This window comes from Fukomys damarensis, unplaced genomic scaffold (assembly GCF_012274545.1).
Source record: "Fukomys damarensis isolate Sample0158 unplaced genomic scaffold, DMR_v1.0_HiC HiC_scaffold_23, whole genome shotgun sequence".
NCBI classification, from domain to species: domain Eukaryota; kingdom Metazoa; phylum Chordata; class Mammalia; order Rodentia; family Bathyergidae; genus Fukomys; species Fukomys damarensis.
The window spans coordinates 57,828,129-57,848,309 of NW_022900935.1; the positions used below are offsets into that span (position 1 = coordinate 57,828,129).

The 20,181-nt window shown below is 52.7% G+C and overlaps 1 protein-coding gene across 1 annotated transcript in view; it reads right to left on the reverse strand.

Moving 5' to 3' along the window:
- Sdk2 (sidekick cell adhesion molecule 2) overlaps window positions 1–19,227 on the reverse strand; it is a 251,233-nt gene extending 232,006 nt beyond the window's left edge. The window contains exon 1 of the mRNA XM_010630709.2: window positions 18,762–19,227. Within this exon, the coding sequence (XP_010629011.1) occupies window positions 18,762–18,825 (64 nt within the window). The 5' untranslated portion in view covers window positions 18,826–19,227. The remainder of the gene's footprint in view (window positions 1–18,761) is intronic.
- Window positions 19,228–20,181: the final 954 nt, after the last annotated feature.

The window sequence follows — 20,181 nt, forward strand, 5'->3', positions numbered from 1 at the left end:
AAAAAAAAAAAAAAAAGGAAACCATGTCTAGATGCATACAGTGTCTGATAAGAGAAAGGGGACAAAGGATTTTGGGTACCCGCTCAGTGACCCACTTAATGTCCCAATAATGCATCCAAGAGAAGGGTCCAGCACAGGCCCAGAGATCAGCCCTGCTTCCTGCCCCCACAATTCCAAACTGAAGAAGGCTTCTCCCAGCCTCCTTTCTGCTTGCCAAGGGATGTAAGTATTCTCCTCCCCATTGAGCAGAAAGGTCAACTAATGGGGAAACATTCCTTTCATCCTTCAACAGCTGGAAAGTCAGCCACAGCCTGGAAGTGGGACTTGGTCCCTTCCAAATGTCCCCGTGGTTTTCATGTGTGCATTCAGCTGATCCCTGTGAAGACCTAAGAGGCCTCTACTCCCTCTGTGATTCCTCTTAATCTACAGCTCGACCCTTTCGGATTCCAGAAACTGATGACGTTTTCATGTTCAAGACAAGTTTTCTTGGCTCAGGGAGAGGAGCACCATTCTCAATTGCTTTCCTCCTCCCCTTCTCCCATTATTTCCTTCCTCTCCCCTCCTCCTCTCCCTCTTAGCTCAGGACTTCAGTAAGGCAGGCGACAGGAGGTACAGTGGCCCATGCTGAGATGGAAACCCATCCACTGCCTCATGGAGGGGCAGGTGACTTGTACAGAAGTGATCCTTTCTTGCCCTGCCTGAGGAGTCCTTCTAGGGGACAAGGGTCCCAGAAAGACCACAGGGAAACTTCAACATCTAGGGTGACCCCTGCTCAGGTGCTCCCCACCTTCCTTCAGCCCTAGGGCTAGGTCTGGCTCTGCTTTTCAGCTATGAGGGTCCTAAACTCCGAAGTTCTCAGCTTGTAATTCAAGGGCCTTGACCACCTTGGCCTCTTCCTTGCCACTCCTGAGAGAAGTCCTGGGGCCCAGCACGCAGTATAGCCAATCCTCCTCTTCACTAATGGTCTTCTCTTCCATCCTTTGCCCTCGCAGTGTCCTCTGTCCTGAGCTGCATCTCCACAGCCCAACAGCCGTGCACCTTTACATCGCTAATTCAGATGTTCCATTTTCTCAAAGTCCTTCCTGATGTCCAAGCAGGGAAGCATCCCTTCCCCATGTCACCACTGTTTCCCATTTTATTTTGACTTATTTAACGAATATTTATGTGATGCCATATATAAGCCAGAATTCTCCTATGAGCTGTTACAAATAATAACTTGTTTGATTCTCAGACTGCCTTACGAAGTGAGTATTATCACCCAATTACAGATAGGGAAACTGAGGCTCAGCGAGGATAAGTCTCTTACAAAAGGCCACAAAGGCAGTTTGGCTGCTGGATCCGAGCTCTCCCCTCCAGCTCGGCAGTCCTCTACTGCCCTGAAAACTGCCTGAGGCCTCCTTAATTGGCTAAGTAGAGGAATAGGGAATTCCAGTGCCGCCCAGGGCCTCAGGGGGCGGGAGGAGGAGCAGTGAAGTGAATTGGGGAATGCGGTATATAAGATGGTACCTTGACAAAACTCGGTTCCCTCTCTGACCTGCAAAAGCAAGGATGGGGCTGGGAGAGCTCCACTGACTTCTGGCTCAGTTGCCTGGCTGCCTCTCCTTGGCCTGATGCTGGGCCTCAGACCCCTCAGGGCCCCAGTTCGGAACTGCTCAGTCCCCTCCCATGTGTGGGCCCAGGCTGTTGTTGAATGGATCCACTCTGTACGGAATTGCCCTTTAATAAGTGATGAAATCACACAGACCTCTTGTGTGCTTGTCCCCGGAGAATTTTTGGCTTTCTTTATTTAAGGGGTGATTCCTTTTCATGTTCTCCTTCCTGCATCAAAGATAGCACTCTAGACAGGCCATTAACCAAGAGGGGCACTGGGCTGCTTTTCCAGGTGAAGTGGATGGGACGGCTCCAGCTTGGGCTCTGGTTCCAGGCTCATCCCAGGATGCTCTCACTGCTCGCTGGTGCAGAGGGCAGAGGGCAGAGGGCTGAGGTATGAGCAGGGGCCCAGAAATCTGAGATGCAAAATAGACCCCTGTTAGACAACTAGTAACTTCTTGTACAAACTCCATGAAAGTTCAGGGAGCCCATTGCTGGTTTGTGTGAAAGGCCTCTTACAATAGCTACAGCATCAAATGACCTCCACTGCTCCCCAGACTGCATTGTGTGTAAACCTGATGCCTGAGGATCTGAAAATGCCAGTGCCAATTCATCATCAGGTCTCAGGTGGCACCTGAGAGCCTGCATTTCAAGCTGTGACCGAATGGTGCTGCCCAAGGAACAGGGGTATCCAGAAGCCCTGAGTCAATTCTGATTAGTCTGGGGAAGGTACAACTAGAAGAATGCACGTAGTAAGGCCAATAACAGCAACGGTAACTTGAGCACCTACTGTAAGCCAGGCAGGACACACTACCACAGTACCACAGAAGGAGAATCTATCCTCCAGTTTGGAGTGTTTCCCCAAACTCTTCCAAAGAATCAGGAAGGAGGAAGGCAGATTTTAGAGGATTCCTATTTTCTGAGTGCTATAGCTTGGATCTTGACTGTTCCCCAAAGGCCCATGCATTCCCAGGGTAGCACTATTGAGAACTGGTGGATACTTTCAGAGGTGGGGTCTACTGGGAGGTCTCTAGGTCACTGGGGCCAGGGCTCTTAAAGGGGATTGTAGGACCCCTGTGTCTTAGTTTCTCTTCTCATTGCTAAGACAAAATACTTCACATCCACAAGTTAAGGGGGTAAAGGTTTATTTCGGCTCACAGTACGAGGAGGTTTACAGTCCACAGTTGGCTGGGTCCAAGGCAGAGTGTCCTGGCAGAGGGGCATCGCAGAGTAGAAACAGCCCATGGCAGGTAGGCACGCAGGCAGAAGGCAGCAAGCAGCCACGCAGCAACAACAAGAGCAAGCCTGTCTTTATGTCTTTAAGGATGGGGCACCCTTAATTTCAGCATCACACCCTAGATCCAGCCAGCTCTGAAAAGCCCTGCCTATGAGTACATGAGGCGTTAGGAGGATATCTAGATACAAGCCATAACACTCTGTCTCTTCCTTTTTTTTTTTCTTTTCACTCCCTGCTCATGGGGTAATTTTGCTTTGCCACGTATCCCTACAGTATTGTGCTGCTTTATAACAGGCCCAAAAGAAATGGGGCCACTAGTCATGGACTGCAACCTCTAAGACTGTGGGACAACAGAAACCTTTTTCTCCTTATTAGCTGATTATCTCAGGTATTGGTTACAGCAACAGAAACTAACAGAGACCACAACATGTGTGGCTGCTTATCTTACAGAGGAGGAAACTGAGGCTGGAAGAGCTCCAGGATCTTTTTGAGGCTCCATTGCTGGCAAGAAAAGCTGACCACAGTTTCTGTCAAGGTTGTAAAGCATTTGGCATTTTGTACACAGCCTCTCTCAAGAGGTGAGAAGCCAGAGGTAGAAAGAGCAGCACATACCAGGCAGGACCAGACAGGCAGGCACCAAGGCATGGACTTTCCAATCTTGCCCCTGAATTCCCTGGCCCCCTGGACAGAACTGGAGAATACCACAGAGAAGTTTCTAGGCTTGTTCACCACCCTTCTGCCTCATCCTTGAGGTCTGAGACCAAGAAGCCCTTGCCTGGTCAACCCCAGGAGAGGAACAAAGATCAAGGAAGCCTCAGCAGGTCCTAGGTGGCTGGATTCTGCTTTACACAGCAAGAGCCTGGTGCCTGGAGAGAGAAGCTTCTCAAGCTTCTTAACAATCTTCCAGCAAGGGCCCCCTATTTTCATTTGGTACCAAGCTTTACAAATTCAGTCCCCAGTCCTGGCAGCGGGTTAGGCAGTGCACAAAGGGCTGGAGCACCTTTTAGAGAGGCTCACTAACCTCATGGTAAAAATCACTGTACGGCCCAAGCTGGGCCAGCAGGGCTGGTGGGCAGGCTGGAGCAAGCTCTACATTCACAGGGGCCACAGCCTTCAAACACTAACTTCAGGGGGCTGGGAGTGAGGATTGGCCTTCTGAGGGCCCAAAACTACAGCACAGAGTGAGCACAGCCCACAGTGACAGGACAGTCAGCAGCCACAGCTGCCCCCGCCTCAACAACACCCAAACCTCAAGGGTGGGGCGGATGCGGCTCAGCTGTGCCAGCTCCCCGGGGGCTCCACGGACTCTGAGCCAAGCCCTTACTTCCATTTTGGGATTGGCCAAAGGGGAAAGAGAAAGCCAAGTGAAATTCATTCCCAAGCTGCACCCTGGTCTGGACGTCCCTACTCAGGAGGGGAGGCTGCCTATCTCCCTCAACCCTATCAGCTACCCACACCCGGCACAGGAACTAAAGCCAGACATTCATCCCTCTGGGGCCACTGTCCCCAGGAGACAGGTGCTGGCATTAGGCAGGAGGAAGGAATGTGGAGTCTGCATTTAGGACAAGCTGAGGAGCATGATTTCCTCAGGCCCAGCACAGCCTGGAAGACAGCACGTGGGGGGGGGGGCTCGCCAGAGCCTGGGGCCAAACCTGGCGTCTCAAATCACAGCTGATTCCCACAATGGGTCTGATTTATCCTTGAACTTGGAGCTGTGGTGCTGGGGACAGAGGGCCAACGTTCAGTCTGTTGATGGAGGTGCTCTTGACCCAGGGACCCTCTTCTCCATTTTAGACCCTCTATGCGCAGCCAACAGAGTCCAGTGCTGGCCACAGGGGCAGGATCCAAGGGGAACAAGGGACAATTTGGTGCACTCGCCAAAGGAGCATCCTGCACTTTTTAAAGCAACTCTACTGGCCCGCTTTTTGGCTGCTAGCACAGTCACATCCAAACTCACCTGGGGTGGGGGGCGCTGTGTGTATTAAATGCATTAATACATGTGAGCACTTACAACAGAGCCTGGCAAGAGGTAAGCACTATGGAAGCTATTACCGTGTTTCACCCACTCCAAATGTACTTTCTTTTTTTAATTTTTACATCTCTGGAGTTAGACTGCATCTAGCTGTGGATTAAATGACACTTTTCTGTTCTTTCCTAGGGGCACATAATGTCACAGCACGTCTCACAGTTGACATGTCTTAGGTCAAATATGAGACGCTGCTGATGGTGGGCGTAGGATGATGATGGCTGTATTTTTCAGGAGAGCTGAGTACTGGGGTCCTCTTGAGCTCACTGCTCTCTATGGGGACAGGCAGGGGGACTTGAGAGCTGGGGGGCACAGAATGGCTGAGCCTGGCCACACAGGTCAGGAGACCCGCAGACCTTGGTGGGACAGGGCTTTCAAAGAAGGCCCCAGACTCTCACACAATATCTCCCACACTGGGCACTGTGCCAGGTCTGGTTCCAAATACTGCAATAGACTGTCTTTTTGTCGACTGTGTGTATGAGTGAGTCTCATTATTTGCTTTAAACCCACGTTTAACAGATAGGGAAACTGAGGTTTGGCTAATTTGGCCAAAGCCATTTAGCTTATAGGTGGCATAGCAAGGCCACGTTCTAGACCAGCCATGGAAACGGAGCCTTATTAAGGATTTAGAGGGGAGACAGCTGAGGCAAGGACGCCTCCTGGGACATCAAAGGGTGAAGAACACAGGCTCTGAGCCCACTGCCCGGTGTTTCTGAAAACACCACTTCAAAGCTGTGTGACTTCAGGCAAGTTGCTTGAGCTCTGTATGCCTCAGTTTCCAGATCCATACAATGGGGGAAATACACCTTCTCTCACTGAGAGGGTCAGAGGAGGAAACACAGAGGGTACTTGGGAAGATGTCCAGCAGGAAGAAAAGCTCAACCCCTGTGGCCTCTTCCTGTGCTCCGAGTTCTAGGAGATGCAGTGTTGTGTCACGGAACTCCGCTCACGGGAAGAGGTGGGGCAGCAGAGGGGAGTCTAAGGTGAATGTCCAGAAGAGCCAGGGAGCAGGCCTCAGAGGAGGAAAGTGGGGCATTTGGAAGTGGGGGCCAACTCCAGGCCATCCCTCCTGCCTCCCCTGTTTCCAGCTCGGCAAGAACATGCCAACCCAGCACACTCCACAGAGACGAGGAAGGCCCTGTCCAAACCTCACCCCGGTGGTTGTTTCTTGCCCCTCCCTGGCTTAACTATCTGGGTCTAGACCTGACTTCTGCTGCTCCTTTGATTCACGATTCCCACCCCCACTTTGTTCTTCAGCTAGCCCACCTCCCATTTCTGCCTCTGCGACCATCCCCATACCTTAAAATCCCTTCATGGGGGAGGGAGCTGAGAGATCACAGCCCTGCCTGAGCTGGCTTTCCAGCTAAGGGGAAAAACCACAGGGCCCACAGTTTAAGTGGACAGAGGCTGCAGTGGGGAAGGGGGCAAGAAACCACATGCTCTTATCAGTTCTGTGTCCTCCTCTTCAAAACGGGGAGTCCCTTCATAATCTGACCTAGCGATTCTCCAAAGTTCCCCTATACTTTTAGCTCACTGACTGTCCCTGAAGGAAGTTCTAGGACCTGGAGCCAGGAAAGACGGGGAAGAAGCCACAAACCTCAAATGCATCTGCTCATCACACATGAGCACGGGCAGCTGATTCATCAGGATATTTTTTTCTTTTGGCCGTTTCCCTCTTCAAGTTTGTGTAACTTCTATAAGATGGAGCAAAGGTCCCTGAGTCAGACCTCAGTGGTCAGATAACGTCAAGGTGCATACTTGCCGACATAACAGGAAGGTGGAACAGTGTGTCCCTTCTCTCTCTGCAAAGTCCCCTCTGGGACAGCGCTCCAGGTCACCCTCGGCCTCCCAGATCACCTCTCACACTGGGGCACCTCTCACACTGTCCCGCAGGGCTGCCAATGTGCTTCATGCCCTTCCTCCCTTGACTGTGGGCAACTCGAGGCCAGCAACCTCCTGCCTCGGCCTTTGTGGGGTCCTTGGCACTGCTCCTGGCACATGGGAGGTGCTTGCAAAACCTTGAGGAGCAAATAGCTTTTGTTCTTGGCTTTTGTTGCCCTTGACTCATGGAGGTCGCTCTGGAGCTTCAGCCGGTGACCATTTTCTCCCAGGAGGGAGGTCTTTGGGCTGGTGTTTAAGGAGGGACACAGCTAGGGTGGGGACAAGTGTTCCTCAAGGCCTGTGGTAAAAGCTTGGTAAAAGCAGCTTGGTCACCGTCCTGGGTGCTACGGAGAGGCAGTGGAAGCTTTGAGAAGCCCAGAGGAAGGAAGTTAGGACACTGGAGTTACAGCCTTGAAGGAGACACTGGGTCCCACCCCTTCTTCTCCCTTTTCACTTCCCACACTCCATGGCATCAGCAGCCCCCTCTGCCACACACTCCTGTCGTGACATCCTGAGCTGCCACAGGCCTGAAGCAATGGGAACAGGTGACCATGGACTGAAGGCTCTGAAACTATGAGCCAAACAAACCCTTTCCTTTATCAGCTTGATGATCTCAAGTGCTTTACATTTTCTCTCAAGTTATGGTAATGGAAAACTGACTAACACAGATATTAAGAGCAAGAACTTTCTGAGCAGGGTGAGTGGTGGCCACCACCCAGCCCTCCAGGGAAGTCCACACACCAAACTCATGCTCTGACAAACAGCTCCCCACAGTCCTCTGGAGGTGGAGGCCGACACACAGTCCATGGAGGCAGAAGGAGCTCGGCCCAGCCACCACCGTGTCACCCCTTGTTGGGTCTCACTTCCGTGCAAGGTCTTCTCTAAGTGTGGTCTCCAGCCCCAAACCAGCAGTATTTGGGAACCTGTTAGAAATGCGAATGTCCAGGCCTTCCTCCAGATCTGCTGTTGAAGAAGCTCTGGGGGTCCAGGCCCAGGAATCTCCCTTCTAACAAAAGCCTCCAGAGAATTGTGATGCCATTTGAACGGGAGCGCCCACCACCCGAGGTGTCTCTCATTCCATGGCCGGGACACCTGAACCTCAGGAATGTATCTACTTCAATCCCTAGGTGCCCCGAGGCCCGGCACCTTGACAAGTCCCTCCCTCCCGTGCCTGCCTGTCAGCATCTCAGAGGCACATACTGGCCTCGCGTGGACTCTCAGCCCAGTGACCCTTGGGCTCTTCCCCAGCAGAGATGGAGGAGATGCTGGAGGCAAGGCCAATGCCCCACAGCCTGGCGCTAGGCATGCTGAGTTCCTGGAGACACAATGAGTTCTAACATTGCCGGAGAGGTGGCAGACTCGGGGCTGGGACAATGGGCCTTGTGTTCCTCCCCTGCCTTCCTCTGGGGCTGCTCTGGAACCAGGGCTTGCGAGGGAGGCTGAGCCATCAAAAACACCACTGTGCAATGACCAGCCCTCCTTGCCTCAGCCTGAGCCCAGGCTGAGGCCCAGGAACCCCTTAGCACACCTTCTCTCTCCTTGCAGGGCTGAATCCTGTTCCTTTTTCCTAATAGTTTCCAGAATCTTCTGGGTTCTTCACTCACCACACCACAGACCTAAGCAAGAGGGTTTAAATGCCAACACCTCCCTTCCCTCTCCCCCACATCCAGGCCTCCTCCTTCTCCTGGGCGGAGGAGGATGGCAGTGGACAGTGCTCTCCAGCCACCTGAAGCCACAGCCAGCAGCGTCTCCTTTCTTGGTGGCTGATTTCTCTTCATTAGTGCAATCACATCAACATTGACAGCAGCGTATTTATTACTGTCCTGACGACAGCCATTTCTCACCCAGTGATGCGCAGACTGATAATGAGCTTGGAGCAGAGCTAATGAGGAACTCCCCTTGGCCCTCCTCAGTAGCTGTGGCCTACGACTGCCTGTCCGCCCCCCGCAACCCCTGCTGGCAGACTCCCATCGGGGCAGGGAAAAAGGCTCCAAATGGGGAGGTCACAGGTGATGAGTCTGACCAGCCGGCCCTGGCCAAAGCCAGTGCGCACATTGCTCGTGGGGAGGTCGCTGCAGGACTGACTGGGCAGTGAGGCCTAAAGATTGGCATGGTCTCAGGGCAGGGGCACTTCCTGCACTCTGGGCCCAAAGTCCTCAAGCAAGTGCAGCAGAAACCAAGAGTGATGGCAGTCTGGCTGCTGGACGGGAGCCTGGGAGGCCCATGGATGTTTTGGGGTCTGGCTTCTGCAGCAGAAGAGCCTCAAGAGGCACTGCGAGGGGTGACCGAACCCAATCAAGAACACTTAGCTAGTGCTGTCAGAGTGGAACTAGGTACTCAAAAGGGCTACAAGGATGCAAGGCCCTGTGTTGCCGGAAGGTGGTTTCTCCTGGAAGATAAATGCAAGTATGTCGCAGAGAACCAACATATTAAGCTATCATCAGATTTTAGATATTGGAGTGAATGTTTTGCTGGATCCTCTCATAAAGACCTCAGATTTGTGTGAGTATCTTTCACACACATCCCACTTGCTCTTCAGCCTGACCTACAAAGGGGGTTGGCCACGAAATATTAATAGTAACGTTATTAATATTATTAGCATGGCATTTCAGAAACATGCAGTAGTAACTTGCCAAGGTCATCTGACATGCAAGAAAGAGACAATGATTGTAGGATAGCACCTTCTCAGACTGTTGCTTGTGATTTGTCCACCAGATCCAGCAGCCATAACGCTTCGCAAGCATCTCTACAGCTAATGAAAAATGGCCCCGTGTGGGGGACAGTGATCCTAGGGCCCTCCCCACGGAGAGTAAGGCCCTCCTTCACTCAGCGCCCTGCCCCATTTTGCTCCACACATAGCTCCACAGGGCATGCTGATGGGCTGTCCAGTCTGAATCTGAAGGTGGCAGGGGAGGCCAGGAGGCAGGCCCTCTGACAGTGAGCAGAGGGGCTGAAGCCGAAGAAGAGGCCAGAACACACCCATGGCCCAAGCAGCAGGCTCACCTGGAGAGGAGCAACAGCCTTAGGTTGACACCCCGCCACCCTTGAAGACATCTCCTTGGAGCAGTCCTGGCTCCAGAGCCCAGGATGTTTGGGATGCAGCTGCTTTAGAAGATAGGTATGTGTTGAAAACATACCTTGGAGGAGGAGTTCCACTGCAGGGAAAATTTTAAATCCAAATAGTTCTCTCTCTCTCTCTCTCACTCATTCAAGTTTTCAAGGCATGTTTTGACAAATATCCTAGGGTGTCCAGGGAGCCATGGGGAGGACACACTAACTCTTCTGGCAGCACTGACTGGTTTTAAATGTGCTTTGTGCGTTTAGATAGACTTCAGATAGACCATGGAGTGGAATGCAGATTTCCATACATGTAAAAACTGAAACATGAGGAAGGAAGAGTCAGGCGTGTGGCCAGTAAGTAGCTTCAGGCTGCACAGCCAACTCCCACCCACACATCCACCCTGCTAGAGTTAAGCATGGAAGACTTATTCGTGTCCTCTCAGTATCTCCATGCTCTCCCAATGAGGGCCCTTCAGTCACATGGGCAAAAGGCCTGACCCCAAGGGACTCTGTGACCATCTCGACTGTGGCCTCTGAGCCCAGCACAGTATCATCAACTTGATACCTTCTCTGGCTTCACTCTTACCCCTCACAGCACCTTTCTTTAAATTAATTAAGAAAAATAATCGATGTGTGATACCTCAGTCCCTGTCGATGATGGGTTATTATCGAAACTCAAGGAGTTCATAATTAAAGAAATCAGTCTCACACACACATTACAAGATCATTCACAATCAGCAAGGCCAAACTGCCAAATAAGGCATCCAGCCTAGGAGCACGGAGTCTTTGGGGGCTGTGTTCCTGCTGGTGGATTCCAGGTTGGCTGTGGGAGTGGGGTGAGGGTGGGGGTGGGATGTGGGTCACTGGAGAAGAATAAGGATCCCCAAGGAGAGAGGAGGATAAAAGGTGTCCTCGGGCTCCCTGGAGGGGAGAGCAGCCAGGACTGGGTACAGGACTGGCACAGGGGCAGGTGGGTGAGACTTCAGTGGCGCACAGTGACAGAGTAGGGGGCTTGGTGTCTACCACTGCAGTGAGAAAGTCACTAAAGGTCTCTGAGCAGGGATGACGTGACAGGACTTAGCATCCAGGCCTATGGCGGAGGCCCACGCACAAGCAGATGGGGTGGACTTGGAGTTCCGTTCCAGAGGAGAGGCCATCCCACACTGCACCCGATGCACAGCCACCATGCCCATGGGAGCTGGGGAGTAGTAGCCTACAGTTAAGTGAGAGCACTCAACTCCCCTGGGCTTGTGGCCAAAGCAGCATAACAGGCAGTTCCTGAAGGAAGGGGGGTGACCAGATAAAAAAGCAATGGCCTGAGAAGCAGCTGGTCTGCATTCAGTCTTTTTCTTCTAAATCAAGGGAACTTGGTAAGTATCTGTGTATTTCTGAACGTTAATGCTAACATTATTAATATTAATACTTTCTGATCAACCTCCATCATAGTTGGGACTAAAGAGCAAAGGCACACCTGTGCAAATATGAGGTTTTCTGAGAGGATCTACTAAAAGCATTCAACCGAACTCCTGAACAACTGATAATAGCTTAATATGCAGGTTCGTTGTGGCATTTTTGCACTTTAAGCTAGAGAATGTCTTAAGCTGTTAAATAAATTTCTAGTGACAGAAGCCTAGGTACCCCTGAGGTTTATGAAGGACATAGGGAATAAAGTCTTGAGAGGCCAGGGCACCAGTCAAATGGAAAGCCCGATGCTGGCCTTGTTCCTGGCCCCCAAGATGAAGATAATAATGACAATGACATGGCAAAGCTTACTGAGCACTTACTATACACCGAGCACTGTCCTGAGAGCATGAAACCCAGTCACAGCCTAGTGAAGGGAGTAGAGCTATTATTCCCACTTTACAGATGGAGAAGCTGAGGGACACAGAGGCTGAGTAACTCATCCAAGGTCACCCAGACACTAAGTGACAGGTAAGACTCGAACCCAAAGAGCCATCCATACTGCAGGCTCCTTGGCTGTGCCCTCCCCGAACCTCTGACATTGCATTTTGCCTTGGTCTCCACTGTTCATAGTAGAGAATGCAGAATCTGTGCAGGTACACCATGAACTGGCATTAAGATGCAGCAACCTAGGCTGCAGGTGGCCAGCCAGGCTCCTCTCTGCTTTTCTCCTCCAAAAGAGCCAGGGGAGATTTCCAAAGTCCTCCCTCTGGCAGGTTCTGAGAGTCACCAATGACTACCCCAAAAGCTGACTTCCCTGTACGGGCCACAGTACAGCAAATAATCTTTCCTTCCCTTGGGAATATCACATCATCAAAATTTCATGGCCCCTCTGGGTCACTAATAGCTTCCTAGTGGCATCAAACTTTAATTGCCTTTCTTCTTCCCTTCCTTACCCCCACCCCCAAACTGTTTAGTTTAGAAGGTTCTGGCGTGGCTTGGTCACTGGCAAGCCAGTCATAAAGATCCTAAGTGGTCTGAAGCAGACTCTTCAAATAGCTCTGGGACAACCCCAATCTGGGTAGAGGGAAGCAAGAAGGAGAGAAGACTGCTCACATTCTATTATGCTCAGGTCCTGTGAGGACACAACCAGGTTGGAGACCTGAGCTTTGATCAGGAGGAGGAAGTAGAAATCCACGTCTTATTTCCAAACTCTACTGCCTTCCTCGGGTCAGCCTGAGCTCCTAATGGCACAGTGATCTGGGATCTCACTGGTGAATGGTCCTCAGTTGGGGAGAAGATGTAACAGGGAGCCCTGGAGGAACGGTGTAGCCTGGAGTGGTGGGAAGAGGACCTGCGTTGGGATCATAGACCCCTGGGTCCATCCTGACACCTTGACTTCCCCGCTCAAGGGCCTGGGGTAGTTCAATCTCTTGGAGCCTCAGTTTACCCAGGGAGTCATGGATGGGAAAGGACCGGGGCAGGTAACAGTTTCATGCACACAGCTGTGTCTGACAAGCAGAGCGGCACACCCAGGGTTAGTTCCAGGGTGGGAGGAAAAGATCAAAGCAAAAGAAAGTGTACACAGAAGACATAGGTGAAATATAAAGATGCCAGGGGGGGACTATTTGTGACTGGAGGGCCTATCTTGCCACCGGGAGAGGCAAACAGTATAGTAATGCGTCACATAATGTCATTTTGGTTAACAACAGATGGCATGTACGACACTGGTGGTCCCACCCATAAGGTGACAGACTGAGCAGCATCACAGCCACCTCACTCTGTGTACACAGACTCTGATGTCCATGCAACAATGAAACTGCCGAATGACGCAGTTCCCAAACTGTATCCCCGTCATCGAAGGGCTCCTAGATGTCTAAGTATCGCTGAATTAATTTATTAAGTGCTTATGACATGCCAGCTCCATGCTAAGCTCTCGACGCGCTCTATCTCACTGGAGCCTTGCAAAGTTTGAGCTTTGTTTTACAGACAAAGAAGTGCAGGTTGAGAATACCAAGTGACTTGACTTCGAGTGGCCCAAGTGACACAGCTTACACCAAGTCTGGCCCCGATCCAGGGTACTGATACATACTTCTCAGCATCTTGGAGAGGGGAACAAAAAGCCCAGGAAAGGGACAGCACAGGAGGCTGGGGTTCGGCCTTTGGAATGGTCCCACCTCACGTAAAGAAATTCTCTATGATGTGCAGAGACCACAGTGCTTCTCTGTGGCCCTGCCAGAGCTGGCTCTCATTCCTAGAACCTTGGACCTCCCAGCCCTCTTGCCATTGGGTGGGACCATGTGATTGCTTCCGGCTAATGGGCAGCAAAGGGAAGAAGGGGCTAAGGTATTTCAGCGCCGATACAAGGTCTTCTCCCTTCTCTTCTTGGCATCAGTCAAGGACCCTGTGTATCTCAAAAGCACAGATGGACGCAGCCTCCAAATCTTCCGCTCCTCCAGTTTCTTCCACTTTCGAACGGTGGAGGGCAGTTGGCAGGGATTTAGTAAGGACCCCAGGACCACCCAACGCAGGGGGCCAGGCCTGCTAGAGGGAGCTTCCCCTGAGGAGCTGGAGCCAGGAGGGGCTGGGAAAGGCGATCTGGGAAATCTGAGTGGAGCGTGGACTCAATGGCTCCACTCCGGGTAAGCCTGGGCTGCAAGTGAGGGGCAGCTGCCAGTCTGGGAATGCTGGACAGCTCAGCACAACAGGACCCCTCGCATAGGGGTAGAGGGTGATGATGTGTAGCAACCACAGGTATCTCACAAGTCAGTCAGCCTGGCCAGACAGGAAGCTGGGGAAGCCAGTAGGGGCCAGGCACTCACCGTGGGGACAGTGACAGAAGGGGACCCACATAGTGGGATGGCAGAGGAGGCTTGTGTGTGGAGAGAGGAAGGAGGGCAGATCCTGACTTCCTCCTTACATTGTGTAACTAGCACCTTGTAAACACTTAACACCAATTAAGAACATTTTAAATGTGACTTGAATAATTGCACTTAACCACCCAAACAACTCTAGGAGGTAAATGTGGAAATGTTAAATGCTATTTCCTCATTTTACAGATGAAGAAACCAAGGCTCAGTGCAGCATCATACAGTGCTGGAGGTAGGACTAAGAGGCAGAATCCAGGCTTGGAGCTACTGTCCGCCTGCCCCCTCCCAACCTCAGAAAGAGCCCCTGGCCAGGGCTCCAGGCTAAGCTGGGGTTGTGTTTGTTGGTCCACACTCCCCATCATGGAGTGTGATGGACGGCCTCAGCACCTTCCCGCTTTCCCTGTCCCCAGAGCCCAGAGTAGTCCAAGATAGTCCCTTGCCCAGCAAGGCTCCCAGGCCCTCCCTTCTCCTAGACTGCAGAGAGCAGGGGCTGGGTTGGTCGGAAGGAACCCAGGACATCTCAGCAAGAGGCTTGGTTTCCTTTCCATTATGGGCAGTGGGCCGCTGCCGACAGGCAAGTGACAGGGCCCATTTGTTGCTGTTGGCATCCCGAGGCCCCAAATTACGATGACTAATTCCCACCGCTGTAGGCAGCTCTGGGCTGTCTGCAGCAACGTGCTCCCTGGGGTGGAAATCCCACAGGCAGCACACCGACATCCAGCCTCCATTCCAACTCAAGTCTCCTGACTCCCTGAGGGCCTGGGAGTTGGGAGAGATGGGGAAGGAGTTTTCAGCCAATGAAAGGACCCTTTCAATCAAATCCAGGATAACCAGTCCCAAGGAGACCACTGCCTTCACCAACATGAAGTATAACCATCTAACAACCACCTGCATGAGGTAGTGATCCCCCCAACACCAAGGGTATACGAGCAGACCAGATGGCCTCTTGTCCTGGTATGTGGGCAGAGGAAGCTCTGGATGACTTTTCTTGGGTCTTTCAAGTCTAATACAGTGATTCCACTGCTCCTTACGACAGAGAACAAGCCCATCCTCCCTTACCTTTCGCTTACAGCCCAACTACTGAGAAAGTCCAAGGTCAAACGCTTACCAATATGCAGTTTAACACATCATCCTATGGGCGACCATTCAGGCACTGTTTAAACAGAGGCCTGCTGTAAAGGATTTGGCTTCTTTCCCAGCCTTCCTATCCTGATGGAACAAGGCTCCTGGCCCCTACTCTGGCCTTCCAGTAGAGGACATAGGAGAGAGCCGGTCGATAAATATTTGCTGAACAAATGCAGGCAAAGGAAGGTTTCTGAGGCAAGAGCAGGCTGTCTGATGATCCTGGGTTGTGTCCCAACTTTTTAGCCCAGGCAGGGGGAGCTTCTGCAGCCAGTGGAACCTCCAAATGGCATTACTCATCTGAACACACAAAACACATTTCAGACTCCCCAGCTGAGGCCTAGGGGTGCACAGGGTGAGCCAGACAGGGACATGGGAGAAGGGAATGGAAGAGCAGGGACACCTCCCATCCCACTCTTATGTGGGGCTTTTGACAGCTGAGCCCCAGGCAAGAATGACATTCGGCCTCCTGGTAATTAGCAGGAGGCCCTGATCAATAAGTTATTTTTTGCTGTCAGTAATTAATAATTACAGCTTAGCCATACCATGTAATTAAACTTTCATCCCGCTCCCTCCCGTGCTGTCTGGCTTTTATTGTGGTTGGCTCCCTGAGCTAGGGCTTTCCCCCTCCAGAGCCCTCCAGGAGTCTCTGGAGCTGAAGCCTTCAGGCTTTTGACAGGGTTTCCTCCTGGTTCACGTAGCGCCACACCTCCTTGTTGTTTTCCTCATACACGGTTCTCTAGAAAGAACCTTTTGACCATGGCCCTAGTGGCCCTGCCCTCCTTCCAGCCTCTTGGGCACGCCAGGATGACCTTCTGCAGCAATCAGGATTATAAGCATGGTGTACCCGGTGAAATGTGGTCAGCAGGGACAGCAGACCTTTGCAGCCCTATGCCTAAAGGACGCAGTGAATCTGCTCTCTGGGAGCTCAGAGGTTAAGGGCCACTCTGAGACACACTGAGGTCCTCAGGAAAGGAAGTTGAGAAAGCTCTGGGAATGCAAGTCCTTATTAGTGGGTGGTACAGCACCCCTGGGGTCCCTGGCTTAGTGTCAGACCAATTATAATAACAATGCTAACGGATAGGAAACACCTCTTGTATGGGGAGCCCTGGCTGGCACCTCCCCCTGGAATGTCTCCACCCTCCTGCGAAGTCTGTAACAGGACCACCACTATTCTAATCTCTGGGTGGGGATGAGGGATGTGTGGATGAGGAAGCCAAGGCTCTGAGCAGCTGAGAGCCTTTCAAAAACCTCTCTGCAGTTAGGCTCCAAAGCCAGATCACAACAGCCTGTTCTCTCCGCTGCCAAAGCTCTTTCTACAATATCACTGAACTTCACTGGGGAAATGAGTCTGAACCATGTGACAACAGATTGTGGGGAATTTAAATGGTTCAATTTTATCTTTCAGGCTAACCAGGTGAGGATGGCCTCAGACTGGAAGAAGCTCACTTTCTCAACCCAAAGCAGATAACCCTTGTGCCCCAAGCCCAACCCTCCACATAAATCCAGCTGTGCCCCCAAGCCTGGGCCCAGAGATCACATTCCCACAATCCTGTGCAGGGTTCGCCGCCCAGAAGACAAATGGAAGGAGGCAGCCGAAGCTGGCAGACAAACATTCTTGGAGCCAGAGAGCACAAATGAGCAGCAGGGGCCCTGGGCAGCCTGACACTCAAAAAGGCAGCAAACAGGAGAAGCCAAGGAGAGTCAATCAATCAGCAACCTTCCCTGCTCCCGACAAAAGCTCCCGACAGGTGCAGCCCCTCCTGAGCAAGAAGGGCAGGGGCAGTAGGCAGCACAGCCTGGGCTTAACTTCAGCAAGACAGGTGGGACCTTGGCCTCAGATGGATGGGGAAGGGGTGGAGGAAAGGAAGGCAGGAAAGAACATGAAGACCTGAAAGAAGGACCACCAGTTGCCTTGGGGACTCCTTAAGGGCCAGGTAAGCCAGGTCTTGGGGGGGAGTTAGTGTAGTCACGACGCCAGAAGGATCCAGATAGGCTGACAAGTCTCACTGTCGTGCCTGTCTCCTGGCTTTTGGGTAGTAACATCATGAGAATCTCAGAATAAACCCAGAAGGTGCCCAGAATGAACGATAGCTCATTCCTATTCTGCCCGTGTCATGTCCTCCTGGGACCTCCCCCAAAGAGCAGCACCAGCCAAGGAGACCCCAACTACAACTGGCCCTGTTGCCTAAGACAGTGGCTCAGAACTCCTCCTGACTCTGACCCTAGATCACTGAGTGGGTTTGGGCAAGTCACTTAAGGTCATGGGGCCTCAGTTTCCCCATCTGTTAAATGGCTATTAGAATAAGATGACCTCTGAGGTCCCCGCCTGCTGGAAGACTTTATGATGATCATAAAAATAATAACTTTTATTACTTTACATTTATGGAGCTCGTCACAAAATTTCGAAGTGCTTTTACCTAAATTACCTCGTAAAACCCTTCTTTCAATTCTTGCGAGCAAGAGCTGATCATTTTAATCTCTGATCTTGGCTCTTGGAATTGCCGGACTCTGGGTACACCCGGGGCCCTTTTCTCCCGCAGGCTTTGAGACGCCAGAGAAGTGGGACCCTGTCCGGGTTGTAGCCCCCGCAGTCCGGCGCCCCCAAGTGGGCCAGGCCCCTCCTGAGCCTGGAAGAGGGAAGGCTGAGCTCCAGAGTGGAGCTTCAACCCAGACTTCGCTTCCCTAGCCCCCACCAGGCGCCGCTCAGACACCGCGGGCACCATCAAGTGGCTCTGAGAACCCCAAAGACTAGGCAGCAGGGTACAGCCGCTCTGCCCCGCTAGGACCCTCAAAAGGTCTGGGGAGACGTCTGCACATCCACCTTCTGGAGGGGGATGGTGCGGTGATCACCCTCCTCCTTTCCAACTCTCTCACCCCAAACCCAGCCCTCCTCTGTCAGGCTGCTCCAGGCAGCCACAGGTCATAGGCGGGAGGCAGGGGGAGGATGCAGGGTGTGTCTGGGGTGGGCTGCAGGGATGCCTCAGACCCTCCTTGTGCACCACTCCCCTCCAGAGTCCGATGCTGTACCAGCCATCCGGTTCCAGGCCCACTGAGGGAAGCACTCTCGGTCAGGCAGCTGGGCACGGGCTCCTCTGGTACGTGGCTAAGCAGGGCGACTGCCCTCCAGGGCCGACCCAGTCGGCGCCTTCATCGCGCCGGCGCGCGCTCCATCCCTCTGGCCCAGCGCGCCTCCCCGAAAAGGCCTTGCCCAATGGGAACCAGGAGCCAGGCCTGGGGAACCCAGGGGAGTCGGAAACGGAGCAGGGCAGTGAATCGCGCGCCCCTCCTAGGCCGGTCTGAAGGCACCTCCAGCGGGATGGGGGCGGTGGCGCGCCCCTCCCACCTCACCTCCAGCTCTTCCCAGCCTCCCGGGGCGACCCTACCTTCCCCAGTCGGAAGCCACAAGTCTCAGAGAGGCTGCCGTGCCCAAAAAAGAGCCCCCAAAACTCAGGGATGGGGGAGTCTTGAAACTCCCAGGAGAGGACTCCACCAAGACTGCGTTCCGTGTCCTGGCGGCCACCCCTCCTCCACTCCCTCCCGGCCCCTCATGGGGATGGCCCCTGTAGCCTACCTTGGGCTCCGGCCACGCGAATCCGATGTAGCGCCAGCAGAGTCCAGACCAGCAGCCTCCACATGGTGTCCAGTCCGGGGGGGGTGTCCTCCGGGGTCCTCTCCCCCTCCGCGCTGCTTTATAATCCTAGTGGGGTCCAGTACCCCGCCCGCAGCTTCGTCCCCAACACACTGTCTACGCGGCACTGAGTCCCGGCCTTGGGCTTGCTACGCCCGGAGGAGCGGCTCTGGGGACCCTGATCGTTCCTCCTCCTCTGCTGTCCAAGTCCGATCCCGGCGGCGTGCCCAAAAGGCGAGAGGGAAGCAAAGAAAAAGAGGCAAAGACTGCCTTTCGGGCTGGGGCGCCTCCTCTCCTAGCACCCCAACTTCTACTTCTTCTCCCAGGCAGGGCGGCCTCTACGATCCGGCCGGGTCGAGGGCCGAGCTCCGGAATAAGCGGACAACTTCAGGAAACTTCCTCCCGTGGCCACGTTATTCTGTATTTCTCACAAGGCCAAGCATTTGCTTACTTTATACCCAAAAGACACCCCCGCCCCTCCCCGCCCCCTGGTTGGGTTCTCCCGGCCGACGCAGTCACAGCGGTTCCCGGCGCCCGGCCCTCGGGACCCGTTCCGAGCTGAGCACGGAGGTAGGCGAGGGTGCAGGGCTTCTTTCAGGGGTGCGGGGTTTGGGGGGCGCGGTTAGCATTAGGTCCGAATCTCCCCGGAGCTGAAGTTTTCTTCTTTTCAACTTTGCGGGCGGCATCTGGCGGGGCCGAGTCTCCCCTCTGGGCTCCGCTGCCCTCACGCCAAATCCGGAGAGTCCCGGTTCCCACCCCGTTCCCGGGGGCGCCGGGGCTGGGCGCGCCCTCGTCTGCGTGCCCAGGCGGCTAGCAAACTTAATTATCACAGTATTGTCACTGGCAAGTATTCTAAATCAGAAAAACCTAGTAAGATATTAGGGAAGTTTTAAATTTTCATTCATGTTTCATCTCATGCATCTTCTATATCAAAATCATTTACTTATCCCTTTTAAAAATTCTCTTGAGCTAGGAATCTAGCTCAGTGGTTTCACCACCTCCCTTGCAAGTGCAAGGATCCGAGTTTGATCCCTGGTACTAAATAAATAAATAAATGAAAATTTTCTTGAAATATAACTTATTTCTATCACTTTCACATTTAGAATTTTGAGATGTGCAAGGTGTGGTGATGCACACTTTAAATTCCAGCACACACGTAGTCGAGGCAGGAGGATTGCAATACAACCAGCCTGAACTACATAGTGAGACTCTGTCTCCAAAAAAAAAAAAGTAATAAAAGAATTTTGAAGTGACCATCTAAATAGGCAATTGCATTTCTTTCTTCATTTCTTGTTTGTTTGTTTGTTTTGTTTTGGTACCAGGGATCAAACTCAGATCCTTGCGCTTGCGAAGCAGGCACTGG